Source organism: Schistocerca serialis, chromosome 2 (genome assembly GCF_023864345.2).
Source record: "Schistocerca serialis cubense isolate TAMUIC-IGC-003099 chromosome 2, iqSchSeri2.2, whole genome shotgun sequence".
Lineage (NCBI taxonomy): Eukaryota > Metazoa > Arthropoda > Insecta > Orthoptera > Acrididae > Schistocerca > Schistocerca serialis.
The window spans coordinates 1,059,381,910-1,059,398,126 of record NC_064639.1 but is presented as its reverse complement, the minus strand read 5'-3'; the positions used below and the strand labels follow the sequence as shown (position 1 = coordinate 1,059,398,126).

The 16,217-nt window shown below is 44.6% G+C and overlaps 1 protein-coding gene across 1 annotated transcript in view; it reads right to left on the bottom strand.

Moving 5' to 3' along the window:
- LOC126456623 (ras-related and estrogen-regulated growth inhibitor-like) overlaps window positions 1-16,217 on the bottom strand; it is a 165,138-nt gene that overhangs the window by 128,435 nt on the left and 20,486 nt on the right. The window contains exon 2 of the mRNA XM_050092367.1: window positions 13,624-13,716. Coding sequence (XP_049948324.1) covers window positions 13,624-13,705 — 82 coding nt within the window. The 5' untranslated portion in view covers window positions 13,706-13,716. The remainder of the gene's footprint in view (window positions 1-13,623; window positions 13,717-16,217) is intronic.

Genomic DNA, 16,217 nt, shown 5'->3' with positions numbered 1-16,217 from the left:
TGCTCAGAGCCATTTGAACCATTTTTTTTTTTTTTTTTTTTTTTTTTTTTTTTTTTTTTTTTTTTTTTTTTTTGTCCTTCGGATTGTTATCTGGTTGATCCTATGAAAGACGAGTTGCGTGGCATCAAGTTCAACGACAACGAACAGGTAAAGAAAAAAGTACGAAACTAGTTTCGATGTCAAGGTAATGAATACTTCGCTGAGGGGATATGACTAGTAAGAAGGTGGGACAAGTGCGTAGAATTTCGCAGTGATTATTGGTACGTTCCGTTTAGATCTATCTATTGTCAGCTTCGCTTCAGACTCTTTGAGCAGTCTGTCGTCGCGAGAGGGCGCGCGGGGCAAAATGGATGCTCTTCTTAAGCCGTGCGCAAGCCCGGATTGTGAAGGTTGTGACAGCTGCGGGCTGGACGGAGCGCGCTCGATGCTGGTGCCTGTCAGCCATCTTGGACGCCGGACGTGATCCTTCCTGAGGCAGCGCGGTGCAAGACAGAGGCACCTGCGGAGGAGGTGCAGTGCTGTTGTCGGCGTGAACGAGGACGAGCACCGCAGAGCAAAGAGACCGACGTCTGAACGAGGAAGGGCGTGGAGCCGGGCGTGGTCTCTGCATTAAGCCGAGGGCGGTGGCCCTAATGACCGTCTTGTTCATCAGAAGTTGGTGAGCATCTGCCGGATTTTCCTGTTTCCTGTAAACACAAAGTTGCCTCCAGCTGTTACTTTGACTGTCAACATAGACAAGTTCAAGTGCCCTTGTACAGACTGTATCTAAAACATTTTTGTAGGATACGCGGTCGGCTGTGGTGCTACTCAACTTTAAATCCTCCAAAGAAAAGTAAAAATTCAGCTTACGTCGTAACGGTTCTGTTCCATTGACTGAGTGCGTGTCTCGTGGTCGTTAGGCCAGTTATTGAGGCCGTGATTCGATTCAGTTGTAAGGTGGCTATAATTTCGCACCTTACAAGCACTCATCCACATACTTTGCCGTGAACTACAACCACAATTAGGTATCATTTGATAAGTTGTACATCGTATGTATGAATATTTAAAGGAGACTGACGTTGTCACGTACGCCTTGTAAATAATTGTTAACGCTTATTCCATGAAAGGAGCCGGAATGTCTTCATTAACAGAAAGGCTTAATGAATGATTGCCTGTACTAGTAGAGGTTGGAACCCCAGTGGAGATGAAGGACTCAAGTTCTGGGTGGAAGGCCCGCACAGGTGGTGGTCCTGCTTAAACACATGTAGTAGCTTGACGGACGTCGTGGCACCTGAGCTCTGGAGCACAATAGGGTGACGGGCGGCCGCTATTGTAGCAGGACCAGAAGAATAACCGGGAACTCTGTAAATCTTGGACGCAGGTGAGAGGAACGAAGAAGCGGCACATCGGAAACCACGCAGGCTGGGTTGTTTCCAAGGATTTTTACTAAGAAGCGCACCATTGTAAGAGTATAGGTTCTTCCTCGCAAACTTTCCACGCTGTACGACAAAAGACTAAAATATGGCTGGTCGGCGTTCGGAAGAATCTGTAAAGAAAGAGAATTTTCAGTGGTTTCGGGAATATGATTCGTTCCCGGAGTTAGGAGGGTGGGGAGCCGAGCCTTGCTGGAAAGCCAGCGGTTTTTTTCTTTTTTTTATCTCATTTTGTTCGTTATTGTTCGTTTCTATTGTTCGTGGCGGACCTCACCTGACGCCCGTTGAAGTTCGTTATTGATCCATTCACTCAGTTTTTTATTACAGAGGGCAGCTAACCCTCTGGTCGAACACGCTGAGCTACCGTGCCGGCATGGTGGAGAGACGAGGTGTTCCGTTCCGAGCACCCGTGTGCGACGGTCGCTCGGTATCAGCATTGTTGGTACAGACGGATTTGCTGTCTTTGCTCTCAGGAGAGTGTATAGTTAGAACAGTTAGGCACTGTACTGTTGCGAAACTATATGATTCTGGACTTCACCTCCGGGTTGGAAGTCGTCGTTGAGCACGCAGCATTCATTACTGAGAGAATTTCTTCTGCCTATACTTATGTTGAGACGTTATTTGAACTCCGTCCTTCATCATTCATTTATATATATATATAAGAGAATTAAGAGATCCCAAGATCTGCTTCAGGGGGTAGTCAGACAGGACGAAAACATCATTTCAGCGCTTATTATTTTCTGTTGCGCACATTCATTTTACACCCACCTGCAGTGGCATCTTGGACAATATTAAACTGTCCAATATAATTGTTTTATATTGCCTAAAACTGAATCACTTTTGATATGTACGCGCCAGTTCTTGCGAGACACGCTAGAGCAAGTGTACATGATTTGCTTCATTATTAAACCGTGCACTGTTACCTTATTGCGTTTGCTAGAATTGAATGCTTTTGCTATTTACGAGCCATTTATTGCTAGGCACGTTACAGGAAAATTCTTGACGTACATTATTTTCTTCAGTATTAATCTGTACACTACTACATTTTTTGCGTCTGCTAAAACAAAGTCATATTTGGTATTTATGAGCATTTCTTGTGAAGCACGGTACAGGAAGATTTCGGTGCATATGAATGATCTCTCATGGCACGTAAACTTACTGTATTTTTTGTCTGTTACGGAGGATAAATTGTCTACTGTGTATTGTAAGGCGTCCCAGTGCAAGGTGTGGTTCACAGGCATGTTTTACTTGTGTGCTGGTTACGAAGTTTGGCTTCGGCCTGGTATGCCGCATTCACGAGCAACTGCCGCTGCTTCATTTTCCTTAGTTATTACTACGGTAACATCTACATCTACATCTACATTTACATCCATACTCCGCAAGCCACCTATCGGTGTGTGGCGGAGGGTACCTTGAGTACCTCTATCGTTTCTCCCTTCTATTCCAGTCTTGTATTGTTCGTGGAAAGAAACATTGTCGTTATGCCTCTGTGTGGGCTCTGATCTCTCTGATTTTATCCTCATGGTCCCTTCGCGAAATATATGTAGGGGGGAGCAATATACTGCTTGATTCCTCAGTGTAAGTATGTTCACGAAACTTCAACAAAAGCCCGTACCGAGCTACTGAGCGTCTCTCTTGCAGAGTCTTCCACTGGAATTAATCTATCATCTCCGTAACGCTTTCGCGATTACTAAATGATTCTGTAACGAAGCGTGCTGCTCTCCATTGGATCTTCTCTATCTCTTCTATCAACCCTATCTGGCACGGATCCCACATCGGTGAGCAGTATTCAAGCAGTGGGCGAACACGTGTACTGTAACATCTTGTCTTTAAGTTCTGTATCTTGCTCTGGCCAGATCACTAAAGTTATTCCTGAACATTTTGGGTAGCGCCTTAATTAAACTGTCAGTTGTGCTTTAATGATTTCAATCGAATTTACTTGTCTTTTTAATTTAAAATTCTTTATTGCGGTTATCCGTTGCGTTAAAGATTTTAACCAGTCCACATAATTTGAATTTAAAATTTATGTTAGTAAATGTCAATTGTGTTCAAAAATGTTGGTCAATTTCCACGTCTTTAAATGTTAACTATTTTATTTGTTATTATCTTAAAGATTTCTGAATGGATAAAAAAGTTTTGTGACTACAGTTAACAATTACATCTTAAAGGTTTCTGACTAATTAACTTGTTCTCTCCTGTAGCTATGTTGTTCAAGTACTAATGTACGCAAGTATTTGACTTTCAGTAAATGGTTATAAGTGAAATCTTAAGGCAAAGACCCAGTGACGTGTCAGCTACAGATCCCTGTATCCAAGGTTTCCTGCTCAGCCGCACTTAGTGCACATCAGTTACGTGAAAAAAGACAAAAATCGTTTTGATTTAATAAACTGCAGCTATTTGTTTAGTTATTGAATGATAATCGTAGTGGCTGTGGGAGAGCGGTTCTAAGCGCTTCAGTCCGGAACACCGCTGCTGCTACGATCGCAGGTTCGAATCCTGCCTCGGGCATGAATGTGTGTGATGTCCTTAGGGTAGTTAGGTTTAAGTACCGGGTGATCGAAAAGTCAGTATAATTTTGAAAACTTAATAAACCACGGAATAATGTAGATAGAGAGGTAAAAATTGATACACATGCTTGGAATGGCATGGGGTTTTATTAGAACAAAAAAAAAAAAACAAGGTTCACAAAATGTCCGACAGATGGCGCTGGACAGCAAAACGTCAGTGACTGCGCATGGCAATCTTGTATAAAAGGAGGTGTAATGAGAGAGAGATTCAGTCCCTGTGTTGTTTTAAGTTCCACGATTTCTTTTCGCCTTGTTACTCTCTAAGTCTCCGATTTTATCGCCTGTTTTTTTTTTATTATTTGTTCTCTTGATCTTTGTCACAAAATCTGTCGGCTGAAGAGCGGCATACTAAGCTGCTGCCAGCCCGCCCCCTTCGGGGGGAATTGAAATTCCATAAATGAAAAAAAAAAAAAAAAAAGAGAGATTCAGATGCGCCAGCAGTCGCAGCATGTTGACGTTTCCTGAAAAGGCGCTTTTAGTGAGGCTGTATTATCAGAATGGGGAATGTGCTAGTTCAGCGTTACGATGCTATCCCCATAGGAAGGGGATTCGACGGGTAAAGGTCCGTTGACAAATGCCGCTGTGGCGAGAATGATTTCGAAGTTCGAAGCCACGGGTTGTTTAGACGATGGACCCCGTAGTGGCCGACCGAGCACAAGGCGTAATGCTGCTGAGACAGTTCAGGAAGAAATGGAGACTGTAGCGGATTCGTCTATGGACGGGGAAATCAGCGATCGTGCAGTCGCACGTCGCACCGGCAATTCATACACTACTGTTTGTTGGCACGGAGGCGTACCCTCCGATGCTATCCGTACAAAATCCATCGGCATCATGAACTGTTATCTGGCGATTTAGTGAAGCGGAGGGCATTTGCGGTGTGGGCGTTTCAAAATATGGAGGAAGATGACGGTCGGTTGAGTAACGTGTTGTAGACCGACGAAGCTCATTTCACGCTCTAAGGGTCCGTCAACGCCCACAACTCCAGAATTTGGGGTACCAAAAATCCTAGAACTGTCGTGGAAACTCCAGTGCACGATGAGAAAGTCACGGTATGGGTTGGATTTACCACATCTACCGTTATCGGACCTTTTTTCTTCGAGGAAATGCGTGATTCTAGTTTTGTAACTGCTACCGTGACGGTTGAGAGGCACGCCGATATGTTACAGAATCGCATCATCCCCAGCCTAACTGATAAACAACTGCTGGAACGTACGATGTTTCTGCAGTATGCCGCTGCACCCCATACTGCTAGACGCGTGAAAGATCTCTTGCGCGCATCGTTTGGTGATGATCGTGTGCTCAACAGCCACTTTCGTCATGCTTGGCCTCCCAGATCTCCAGAACTCAGTCCGTGCGATTATTGGCCTTGGGGTTACCTGAAGTCGCAAGTCTATCGTGATCGACCGACATCTCTAGAGATGCTGAAAGACAACATCCGACGCCAATGCCTCACCATGACCCCGGACATGCTTTACAGTGCTGATCACAACATTATCCCTCGACTACAGCTATTGTTGAGGAATGATGGTGGACATATTGAGCATTTCTGTAAAGAACATCATCTTTGCTTTGTCTTACTTTGTTATATTAATTATTGCTATTCTGATCAGATGAAGCGCCATCTGTCGGAAATTTTTTAACATTTCTATTTTTTTCGTTCTAATAAAACCCCACGTCATTCCAAGCATGTGTTTCAATTTGTACCGCTCTATCTACAATATTCCGTGATTTATTCAGTTTTCAAATTTATACTGACTTTTTGATCACCCGGTAGTTCTAAGTTCTAGGGGACTGATGACATCAGATGTTAAGTCCCATAATGTTTAGAGCCTTTTGAACCATTTTTTTGAACACGTAGTAAAACTAGCGACCCTGTACATGTTGGACAAACAAAGAGAGAGTAGTGTTCTAGGGAAGAGTACCTCCAGGTTCACAGAGCGCTTGTATACCGTAGTTGTAGAGGTTTACGGAAGACATGTGGCTTGGGCGAGGTGCCAGGAGGTGGCCCCCGGGCCAGCGTTGCTGGAAGCGTCCGCCGTGTTGTGGACGGCGGTCGGCAGGAAGCGGCAGGTGGCGGCTTGGCAGAGGCTCAAGTGTGGCTCTGGGGCGGGCCGCGCCGCATAGTCTCCCATTCACGCGAATAACCGCCTCGTGCCTAATTCCCGGCGTGCAGCAAAGTCCTTGACAATGATCGTTCATATCAATGTCACTGCTACCATTTGGAACGTAATTTATTATTACTTCTGAAAATGGCAGTTACGTAGAGGAAAAAAGGTGCAACATCCTCAAGGACAAGATCATTTTATTGTTTAGTGTGGTGACTGGTTGTTCATGACAGTAGCAGTATATGATAACGAATGAAACAGGCATGTCACAGTAAAGGGTGCCGGCCGAAGTGGCCGTGCGGTTAAAGGCGCTGCAGTCTAGAACCGCAAGACCGCTACGGTCGCAGGTTCGAATCCTGCCTCGGGCATGGATGTTTGTGATGTCCTTAGGTTAGTTAGGTTTAACTAGTTCTAAGTTCTAGGGGACTAATGACCTTAGAAGTTGAGTCCCATAGTGCTCAGAGCCATTTTTGAACAGTAAAGGGTGCGGAGACAGTCGCATCAAAAGACATTGTGCCTCCTCTGGAGGTAACGCAGACGTCTATTCTCGCATGCAAACGACCATAAAGGTGACTGCGGTAGATTGTCCGAGGCATGGTTCTTGATGGGCCTGGAGAACGACTGAGTTCCCTCTTCCTTAAGCCCCTTACGTGTTCAATTGGCGAGAGATCTGGCGATCTTCCTACGAAGAGCGCTTTGCGTCACAGCAACCGTCTGTTGACGTGCGTTGTCCTGCTGAAAAAGCACATTTCTTTCCTGCTGAAGAAATGGCAGTAGAACGGGTATGCTGGAATAGGCAGCTCGACAGGTCTACCTCATAAACGTGTTCGTCATTCGCATGCAAACAGAACCTATTCTTATCATTTAACAGAACAATGTGCCAATCCAATTCGCAGTCAACTCTTTCATGACACCGCAGTAACTGTGCTTTGATGGCGTCACATACTGTGGTAAACGGGCCTGAGACACATGTGATCTTGTCCTGCTTCAAGCAGACGGTTCCCAGTGATTCCTGATGACACAGCAAGTGGAATAAATGCTCTGATCTTGTCCGTGGATTGTGTTCGGTTGGACGCTGCTGTTCACAAAGTGCGTCTGTGCTTCGCGGGCGCCCAGAAGCTAGTCAACAGGTGTGGGAATTTTCCACAGACCACTGTTGAAAGCTGTACCGCACCACCGATACTTTATGCCCAACATGGGCAGCCATTCCTCGATACATCCATAGATGTTTCCCTAGGCAGACACTTTTCACTTTTGAACTCAGCACAGCAGTTGTCTGCAGACGACTGATCGTCCATGACAGTGACAAATGAATCATTAACACTACAGACTCTATGTATGCAGAAACTATACCCTGGAGCCACAGAGAGTGTTGCAATTCCGGCAGTGTATCAAGCGAGAAGATGCAAACGATATCCTGCGAACTACGTATGAAGAGCAGCAAGCGGATTCCAGTTTCTTAAGGTCTCCAGAAAGCACTTGGCACAGTGTCCCACTACACGTTGTTAAAGATGGGTCGTGCATATGCGAAATAGCTTCCAAGGTATGTGAGGGGCTCGAAACCTTCTTAAGTGATAAATTCCAGTGCGTTGTCTTGAACGGTGAGTGCTCATCAGAGACAAGAATATTTGAGGAAGTTTATAAGGCTCGCCTTTGTTCTCTCTATACATAAATGATATATAGTCCCCTAGAACTTAGAACTACTTAAACCTAACTAACGTAAAGACATCACACACATCCATGCCCGAGGCAGGATTCGAACCTGCGACCGTAGCGGTCGCGCGGTTCCAGACTGAAGCGCCTAAAGCCGCTCGGCCACATCGTCCGGCTAACAATCTAAAGTCCAATTATTGTATCTGCCACCGTTTCTTCACAAACAATGTTCTTATGGCGTGATTTCGCTTTTCCCGGGTTTTTGATACTAAACAAATAAAAATAAAAACAAATAAAAATAAATATTTAATTACTCACCTCCCTCTTTAAACTTTAGAATGCTGCAGCTAGTTTCGTCTCTTTAAATTTATTCACTACCAAAAAACACAGTTTCTCACAATCGAATTCCATATGCCGACCTCTCATTCAAAAACGGTACATATCCTGCTAAATCGGCTGTGTTTACTCGATGCAACTCTACTAGCCTCATCCGTAAACACTTTGTTCATATTAATCGGGCAAAGCATTGCCGAGATATCAGCTTTTGAATTTTCATAAATTTACAATTTTTGAAACAACAGTAACTTATAAACTATTAGATATTTTTGTGGCACGTCTAGATAATTTAGCTTTACATATTTTTCTGTCTATGAGTGCCAACTCGCACTTCTGTGTCAGTCTTAGTTCTTTTTTTATCAGTTTTTCTCTGGCATATAAATTCCTCCAAGCACGAAAACACGGCCATACGCGCCCCTGCCAAGCTTCTCCGAGGGGTTTTTCCCTAAGCGCTAGCCACTCGTCATGGCCCCATAACAACCGACGGCCACGTGCTCTGCGGCGGGAAACTGCCGCTCTAAACTCCCGCCACAGCTTGTATGCTCACAGCCACCACCTCTCCTCCCCTTGCCATCCAAATACTGGCAATCAAAATTTCATTCACCACCGGGATTAGAACCGGCTTCCTGCCGACTCGAGTGCCACCGCACACCCCTGTGTTAGCGACCTCGACTACGAAGGCCGCAAGGGCGACATATTCTTGAGCACTGCTCTAGTGTTTGGGCGCCCTCAGTTCGGATTAAAAGGAAGAGAGTGAACCAACTCAGAGGCAGCTTTGCTCGATCAACAGGCGGGTGTTACGCAGATACTTTGTGAATTCAAAGTGGGGTCCTTGGAGGGAATACGACGTTCTTTGCCAAACGCTGTTTAGAAAACTTAGAGAATCATTTGAGCCTGACACCGGAACGATTCCAAAGAGGCCAACGTCCATTTCTCGTAGCGATCGAGAAGACGAGTTAAAATAAATTAGGGCTCGACTAGAGGCATGTAGACAATCGTTATTCCGTTGTTCCATTTGCGAGTGGAACAGTTTCTCCCAGCGTATTTCCCGATCGAACAGCCGACAGGTGTACTGCCATCCACTGTGTCTTATGGACGCAGAGAGCGGAGGGAACGGGTTGTGGAATGAGGGGATATAACTTGGCCGTCCCCCTCAGGAGTTCAGTTCGTCAACGCACTTGACGATGGCTGCTTGTCTGATCGTCAAAATATTGTGCCCGTTGGACACAGTGGACTGGCAGTACACCTGTGGACTGTTCGATCAGGAAATAGAATTATTAATAATTGTTCAAGGTACCCTCCCCAACGCACCTAATGGGGCCTTGCGGAATATGTACGTAGAAGTCGATGTAGATAAAGAAACAGTACTAGGGAAACTTCATGATGGGTGGAAACACAACCAGGGCAAAGCGGTGCGAAACTTTTCAAAAACTAGAGCTACTGCTAGCCGACAAACGTGCGCGCGCAGATGATATGCTGTATGGCCAAAATACGGCAGCAAACGTAGAAAATATTCAGCAAACAGCATCAGACATAGAAACCATACAGCGATTGAAAAATAAAAAGGTATTATAAAACTATTCACACAATACATTATCTCGAACCAAACAGACCACATGTAGTAACGTTTTGTAATGTTTTGTAACGGTGCTAATTTCGCAAGTTTTAGAATAAAGAAAAACCACAAATGATGGTGATACTGTCGCTGAAACCAATCTGGAGAGGAAAGTGAACAAAAGTGTTTTCTTCACAAAAAAAAAAATGGTTCAAATGACTCTAAGCACTATGGGACTTAACATCTATGGTCATCAGCCCCCTAGAACTCAGAACTACTTGAACCTAACTAACCTAAGGATATCACGCAACACCCAGTCATCACGAGCCAGAGAAAATCCCTGACTCTGCCGGGAATCGAACCCGGGAACCCGGGCGCGGGATGTTTTCTTCAATATTCTATATTGTTATCATGCAATCACGGACACGCAGAGAAGTTTCCAGTTTTAAAAAATAATGAGAAACTGCTAATCTCACCAGCCCCATCAAACCCATATTGGAAAGAGGACGACCCAGTTGAACAGAATTCTAAGATCAAACCACTCAGTTTGACAATGTCTTTCTCAAACAGATCTTGGTGAAACGTAAAACTCACGTTCCAGAAGATATGTAGATCCAATCACCTTGCGAACCATAGTTAGCCATTTAGATGTACAAATATTAAACCAAACACGCTACAGAACACCGTAGATAAAAAGAACAGGAAGAGTAAGACACATGGAAATTACTCAAATTACATTTGATTATTTGAGGCTTGTAACTTAGTTTTTCAGTTCTTCTGGAAGTCTCTTGAAAATGAAACATGCTGAATAATACACAAAAATGGTTCAAATGGCTCTGAGCACTATGGGACTTAACATCTATGGTCATCAGTCCCCTAGAACTTAGAACTACTTAAACCTAACTAACCTAAGGACATCACACAACACCCACCCATCACGAGGCAGAGAAAATCACTGACCCCGCCGGGAATCGAACCCAGGAACCCGGGCGTGGGAAGCGAGAACGCTACCGCACGACCACGAGCTGCGGGAATAATACACACTTTTTTGGTAAATTGCATAGGATGTGTTATCCAAGAGGAAATAGTTTTCCGGCCAGTTTCCACTGGTTGGATGTCGCAGTTTCTTCTGAATGCGACCATATTGTCAACACAAGTACACAAGGATGCGAGGTAGAGTGCTGAGACATGTGAACAACGGCCTGCAAGAAGCTCTCGATTTGACACCGTAGATACGTCCGACCCCCCTTTTGTAGGCTAGGAACGTTATTGGCGAATGCATGGAGTTTCATCAGAATGTAATTTGACTGTCGACAACAAAGTGGAAGAAACGAAATTAAGCAGGCCATCATGTTTGTCACAGAGAGCTGAAGACAGCAGCATTCTCGTAGCTAATTTTTTGCTGCCAAAATAACGAAATGTTACCATGGCGTGTCGCACTTACAGTCGCACCAGCGTTATACTTGGGGGCATGAATACATTTACTTCTATAATGTGAAATACATTACTTAGGGAAGACGTTAATACAGACATACGAACTTCAGGTTACATTGATAATGTACATGTTTCTAAATCGCATTTGCAAGAATTTACACTGCTACCTGCGAACTTCACTAGCAACAATAGAAAGGCAGTTAGTCTCTTGCCTCCTGCTACTCTGTCCAGTCACATTCATGCGAACATCGCCTATATTGGACGTCAACTTACAATACCACCTACAGACGGCTGGTGGCAGCGATTGAAGTGGGGAGTATATAAAGCCTGTCAGAGTGAAGCGGAAAACAATACAGTCGTTGTCGTAATGCAGAAACGGAGCGATTTATCTGACTTCCAAAAGGTATGATCAAATGGTGCAAATGGCTCTGAGCACTATGGGACTTAACTTCTGAGGTCATCAGTCCCCTGGAACTTAGAACTACTTAAACCTAGCTAACCTAAGGACATCACACACATCCATGCCCGAGGCAGGATTCGAACCTACGACTGGAGCGGTTTGCGTGGTTCCAGACTGTAGCGCCTAGAACCACTGGCCACTCCGGCCTGCTAAGGTATGATCATTGGCTTTCAGGCCAAGGGTGGAAACATTTCCGAAACGGCTAAGTTTGTGAACTGCTCGCGTGCCGAGGTGGTAAAAGTATACCATTCATGGCAAAATGGCGCTGTCCAATATCTACAGTCTACACCCTTCATCTACTTTCCCAAAGTGGCTTCCGTCGACTCCACCTCCCAGACGATGCCCTCTCTCCCTCCATTTATCCCTCCTATCAACTCTGATCCTCACCTGCCCCTCCTTTCCTCTCTCCTTTCCCCAGGCTCCCTCTTCCCCCCTTCCCTCCCGTTTTTCCCCACCTATTGTCTCTCTGCCTCCCTTCTCACCCCCGAGTCCTTTCTGCTCTCCCCTCCACTGCCTTTCCCACTCCTTCTCGCGTCCGCCCAGCCCCTCCTTTTCTATGTCCCCTCCCTCCATCAGCTTCCCCTTTTTTGTTTTCCTCTCCTCCCCCCCTTTTCCCTCTCATAGATCCGGGTCCTCCCCCCTCCCCATCTGCCGCCGTGTCATCTGTATAGTGCTGTTATAAGTGAGTGTTCAGTGTTGTGCGTCCCTTGTCAGTGTTGCGGACAGCCGCCATACTGTCGCTAGTTGTGTTTATTATCTCGTGCGACAGGAAACCAGACTGTCGCCGTGTTTTTTAATTGTGCCTGTCTACTTCTTGTGTGTCTCCATTTGCATTGTCACCACAGTGTTTTTATATTTTAAATTCCACAGCTTTCCGCCATGTTCTCAGGTTTTTACAACGTCACCGTTTTATCACCAGTTTTTCTAGTTTGTTTCTATTCTCATTATGTTTTTTAACTTTTCTGTAGGCTGTAGACTAGAATATTACGTTGCTGCCCCCCCCCTCTGGGGGGGGGGGGGGGGATCGAAATCCAATAAACAAAACTATCCAATACCGACGTTGAGGCAGCTGTGGTGATCCAAAGGGGTGAAGGACGGCTCTGGAGATGTGTACGGGCTCATAGGTGTGCAACTATTGAGCAGCTGACGACCCAGATGAACCAGGGGGCTGCCAACATTGTCTCCTCAACGACCGTTTAGCTAACGTTGCTGCCTATGGGTCTCCGCAACAGGCGCCTGGTTCATGCACCCGTCCTGACCACTGTTCGTCGGCGACGCCCAGCCCAGTGCCCAAGAAAACTACCGTAATTCCCAATAGTATAATGTAGCTCATATTAGTTACGTCAATACCAGTGTCTTCATTATAAAAATAATCTCCGTTGTCTGTAACGAACATGATGGCTTGCTTACTTTCATTTCTTACATTCAGTGGCGATAGGTGGCCTTTTCGGGAGAATCATGTTTTGTCTTCCATCTGACTGAAGGCCGTTGGCGTGTACGGCCCTGCAACAATTGCGAGGACGGTCTAGGCCGGAGGAGGGAGCGTTATGGTCTGGCAATGTTTTCCGTAGCATTGCCTGGGTGATTTCGTCGTTCTGGAAGGCTTAATGGATCAACTCAAGTATCCTCCATCTGTAGACAACGTCCTCTCCCATATGCAGTTTACTTTCCTCACCACGATGGCATCTACCAGCAGAACAATCCAACGTGTCACACGGCTCACAGTATACATGCGTGATTCGAAAAGAGCACCACGATGAATTTATGGCACTCCCCTGGCTACCACCCCTCCCCCCCCCTTCCCCGCCCCACCAGATTTAAGCCCAATTGAGGAACTGTGGGACCATCTAGATCGGGCTGTTCGCGGTATGGGTCATCAAACATGAAACTTAGCGCAGCTGGCCAGCACTGGAGCCGATATGGCTCCACATCCCCGTCAGTAACTTTCAGAACTTTATTGACACTCTGCCTGCACGTCCGCGGTGCAAAAGGTGACTGCAACGTGTAAGAGTTTACCTTCCTGTCGTCAGAAGGGTGCAGAACGCCTCACTGTTAGTAAGTTTCTATCATAGACATTACAATCACCGTGCGGCCTACTTACCAGACTTCCCGACGTTGGTCTGCCCCAGGACTGCTAACCTCACACGAGGTGTGCTTGCACTCTTCTCTTCAGTAGTCTTCATTCTGGTGGGTTCTGGAACAAGAAGCATTTTTCAGAAGAATGCTTGAAGCTAATACTCGGCATCTAATGCAAATACTCACAGAAATGAGACTTTTATTTGTTATGTAACTCGTTACATTATGCGAGTCTTTACTTGATAATTAATTTGAGGCCAATTTATAGAGAAAAGCGCAGTTGAAACTCCCAATATGCGCCTTAATTTAGTTGAATACCATAGGTGCAAATTTAATGGACAAGAATAAAGATGACAAACAGATAAAAGTGAGTGTGTCATCCAAGGTAGGTAGGGCTCCTATAGAAGCAATTGTAAAACTATGTAAAGGAATACACTGATCGTGGTACAATAATATAGAAAAATGCATGGGTAAAAGTGAAAGCAAATTGAAACTGTATTTTGTTGAAGTTGGCGGTTTATTGATTGAAGTCGTTACGTGGTGGCTCTCTGTGTCTTTATAATTCACTGAAATGTTTCGTGTCCTAAGGGACAGTAGCATGGAAAAACTGCACTTTGGAAGGCTCGCGTGTAGTATATATAAATCGCCTCAACGTTACCAGATCGTTCTTTTATGGGGTAGTGATCGTACAGTGACTGGCGGTATAGCTTTATGGCGGATGTACTGTGACACAAGCGGGGTTATAGCGCGGAGTGGTAGCTCGTACTTGATGGATACAGCCTTATGTTTCGGGGAATGCAGAGCTCAAAGTGAAGAGAACATAGTACCGTCACAAGGAAATATTTTGGCTACCAATGTCTGCATTATGACCGTAAATAATGTCTCAGAAATATGTCTCATTGTCTTTGGAAGTCCAGTCGCTATGGGGGCGAATTAGGGGATGAAAGCTATTGTGGAAATACTTCATTAAGCAAACATTTTTGAAAGTAAATCTACGAAAATTTGTATTTGGCTACTCCGTTAGAAATAAATTTTAAAAAAATGTGCATTTCAGTGTTCTCGGAAATTCAACCCGAAAAGGGGAGAAGTAGGGGGGTAAATGTTTTATAAAATATTTCGTTGTGAAAGCATTTTTTAGAGCTAAACCTTTGAAATTGGTACTTGGCTTCTCAGAAATGAAATATGCGTTTCACTGCTTTTGGGAATTCAACCCCTAAGGGCGTGGAATAGGGTCTGAGTTATTCACTGAGTCATCACCGCCAAAATCAAACCGCCAAAGATAGAAACTTGAAATTTGGAGAGGTTGTCGATCTTATATTTCAGGCATCGCTTAAGAAAGAAATGTTCGAAATTCCACTCCTAACGGTGTGAAATATGGGATGAGCTAATAAGCCAGTTTTGAAGCTAGAACTATGAAAACTGTTATTTGGTCTCTCAGTCGCAAATAAAAAACTACCTGTTTCAGCATTTTTGGAAATTCAATCACTAAGGAGGTAAAATACTATGTGAAAGTCTATCTATGAAAACTGGTATTTGATTTCTCGGTTAGAAATTAAAGAAAGACGTCTTTCACTGTTGTAGGAAATTCAGCCGCTAAGACAGTGAAATAGGGGATGGAAATTTTTAAGACAATATTGCCTTACATTAAAGAAAATTTAAAGCTAACTCTATAAACGTTGGTATTCGACTTCTCAGTTAGATATAAAGAAATATGTGTTAGGGGATGAAAGTTTCTATGAAAATATTACCATAAGAACACAAAAGGCATGACTAACAAAAACCTTCGGTTAGAAGTACATTCGGAAAAGATCTTGCTTCTGTGGCCGTAATTAGCGTGAAAAGTTAAGAAGTTGTTGAAATTTGCGAACAACATAAAAAGTCGATTAAAGGAAAATGAAGTCTGTGCGAAGCATTCAGTCGCCGCGAGGGAAGCAGCGGGTGCTAAGCTAGTGCTAGTACAAGAAGTCGATTATGACCACGTCGATAGTAAAACACATTGCTCCAGAAAAGAGTCGATGAACGGGGTGTGGTGAGGTTAGCTTTGTCTCTAGACCAAAAACGTAGTATTCAGATCGACGAAGTTCGAAAAGTTGTAACGAAGACGAAGTTGTGGTGAGAAACATCGAGTATCGATGAGTTGTTATCTGACGTCAGTAGGTACGGTAATAAGGTGTACCTGAGTAGAGAATCGTCTTTCAGCTATACACAGTGCAGCGTGGGAAGAAACCTTGCATTATTAGCAGTGCGCAAATCCTGTTGAATGATTAACCTGAGTTATTCAGTGTTCATACATCTACACCTACACATACGGAATCATAAACAGTCCGAAAAGCTTGTGTGTCGCAGGGTAGGATATGCTGAGAAACAATTGTTAAGAAAAAATTCCATACAATGCACCGCTTCTGATTTAGTTAGCGCCGAAGTTAGCCGATCAGGCCGTTACGACCGCAAATTAAAGCGCCCCCGCCAGATACAATAATTACTGTCAGTCGGTCTAACAGCGTAGATGATAGCGCACGAGACTGCTCGGGTTCGATCTTACCATCACTTTAGTTCGGTTTTAGGAAACCAGACAAATAACATGTTTGACAACATCTTCTATGGCGGGCCGCTTGAGTT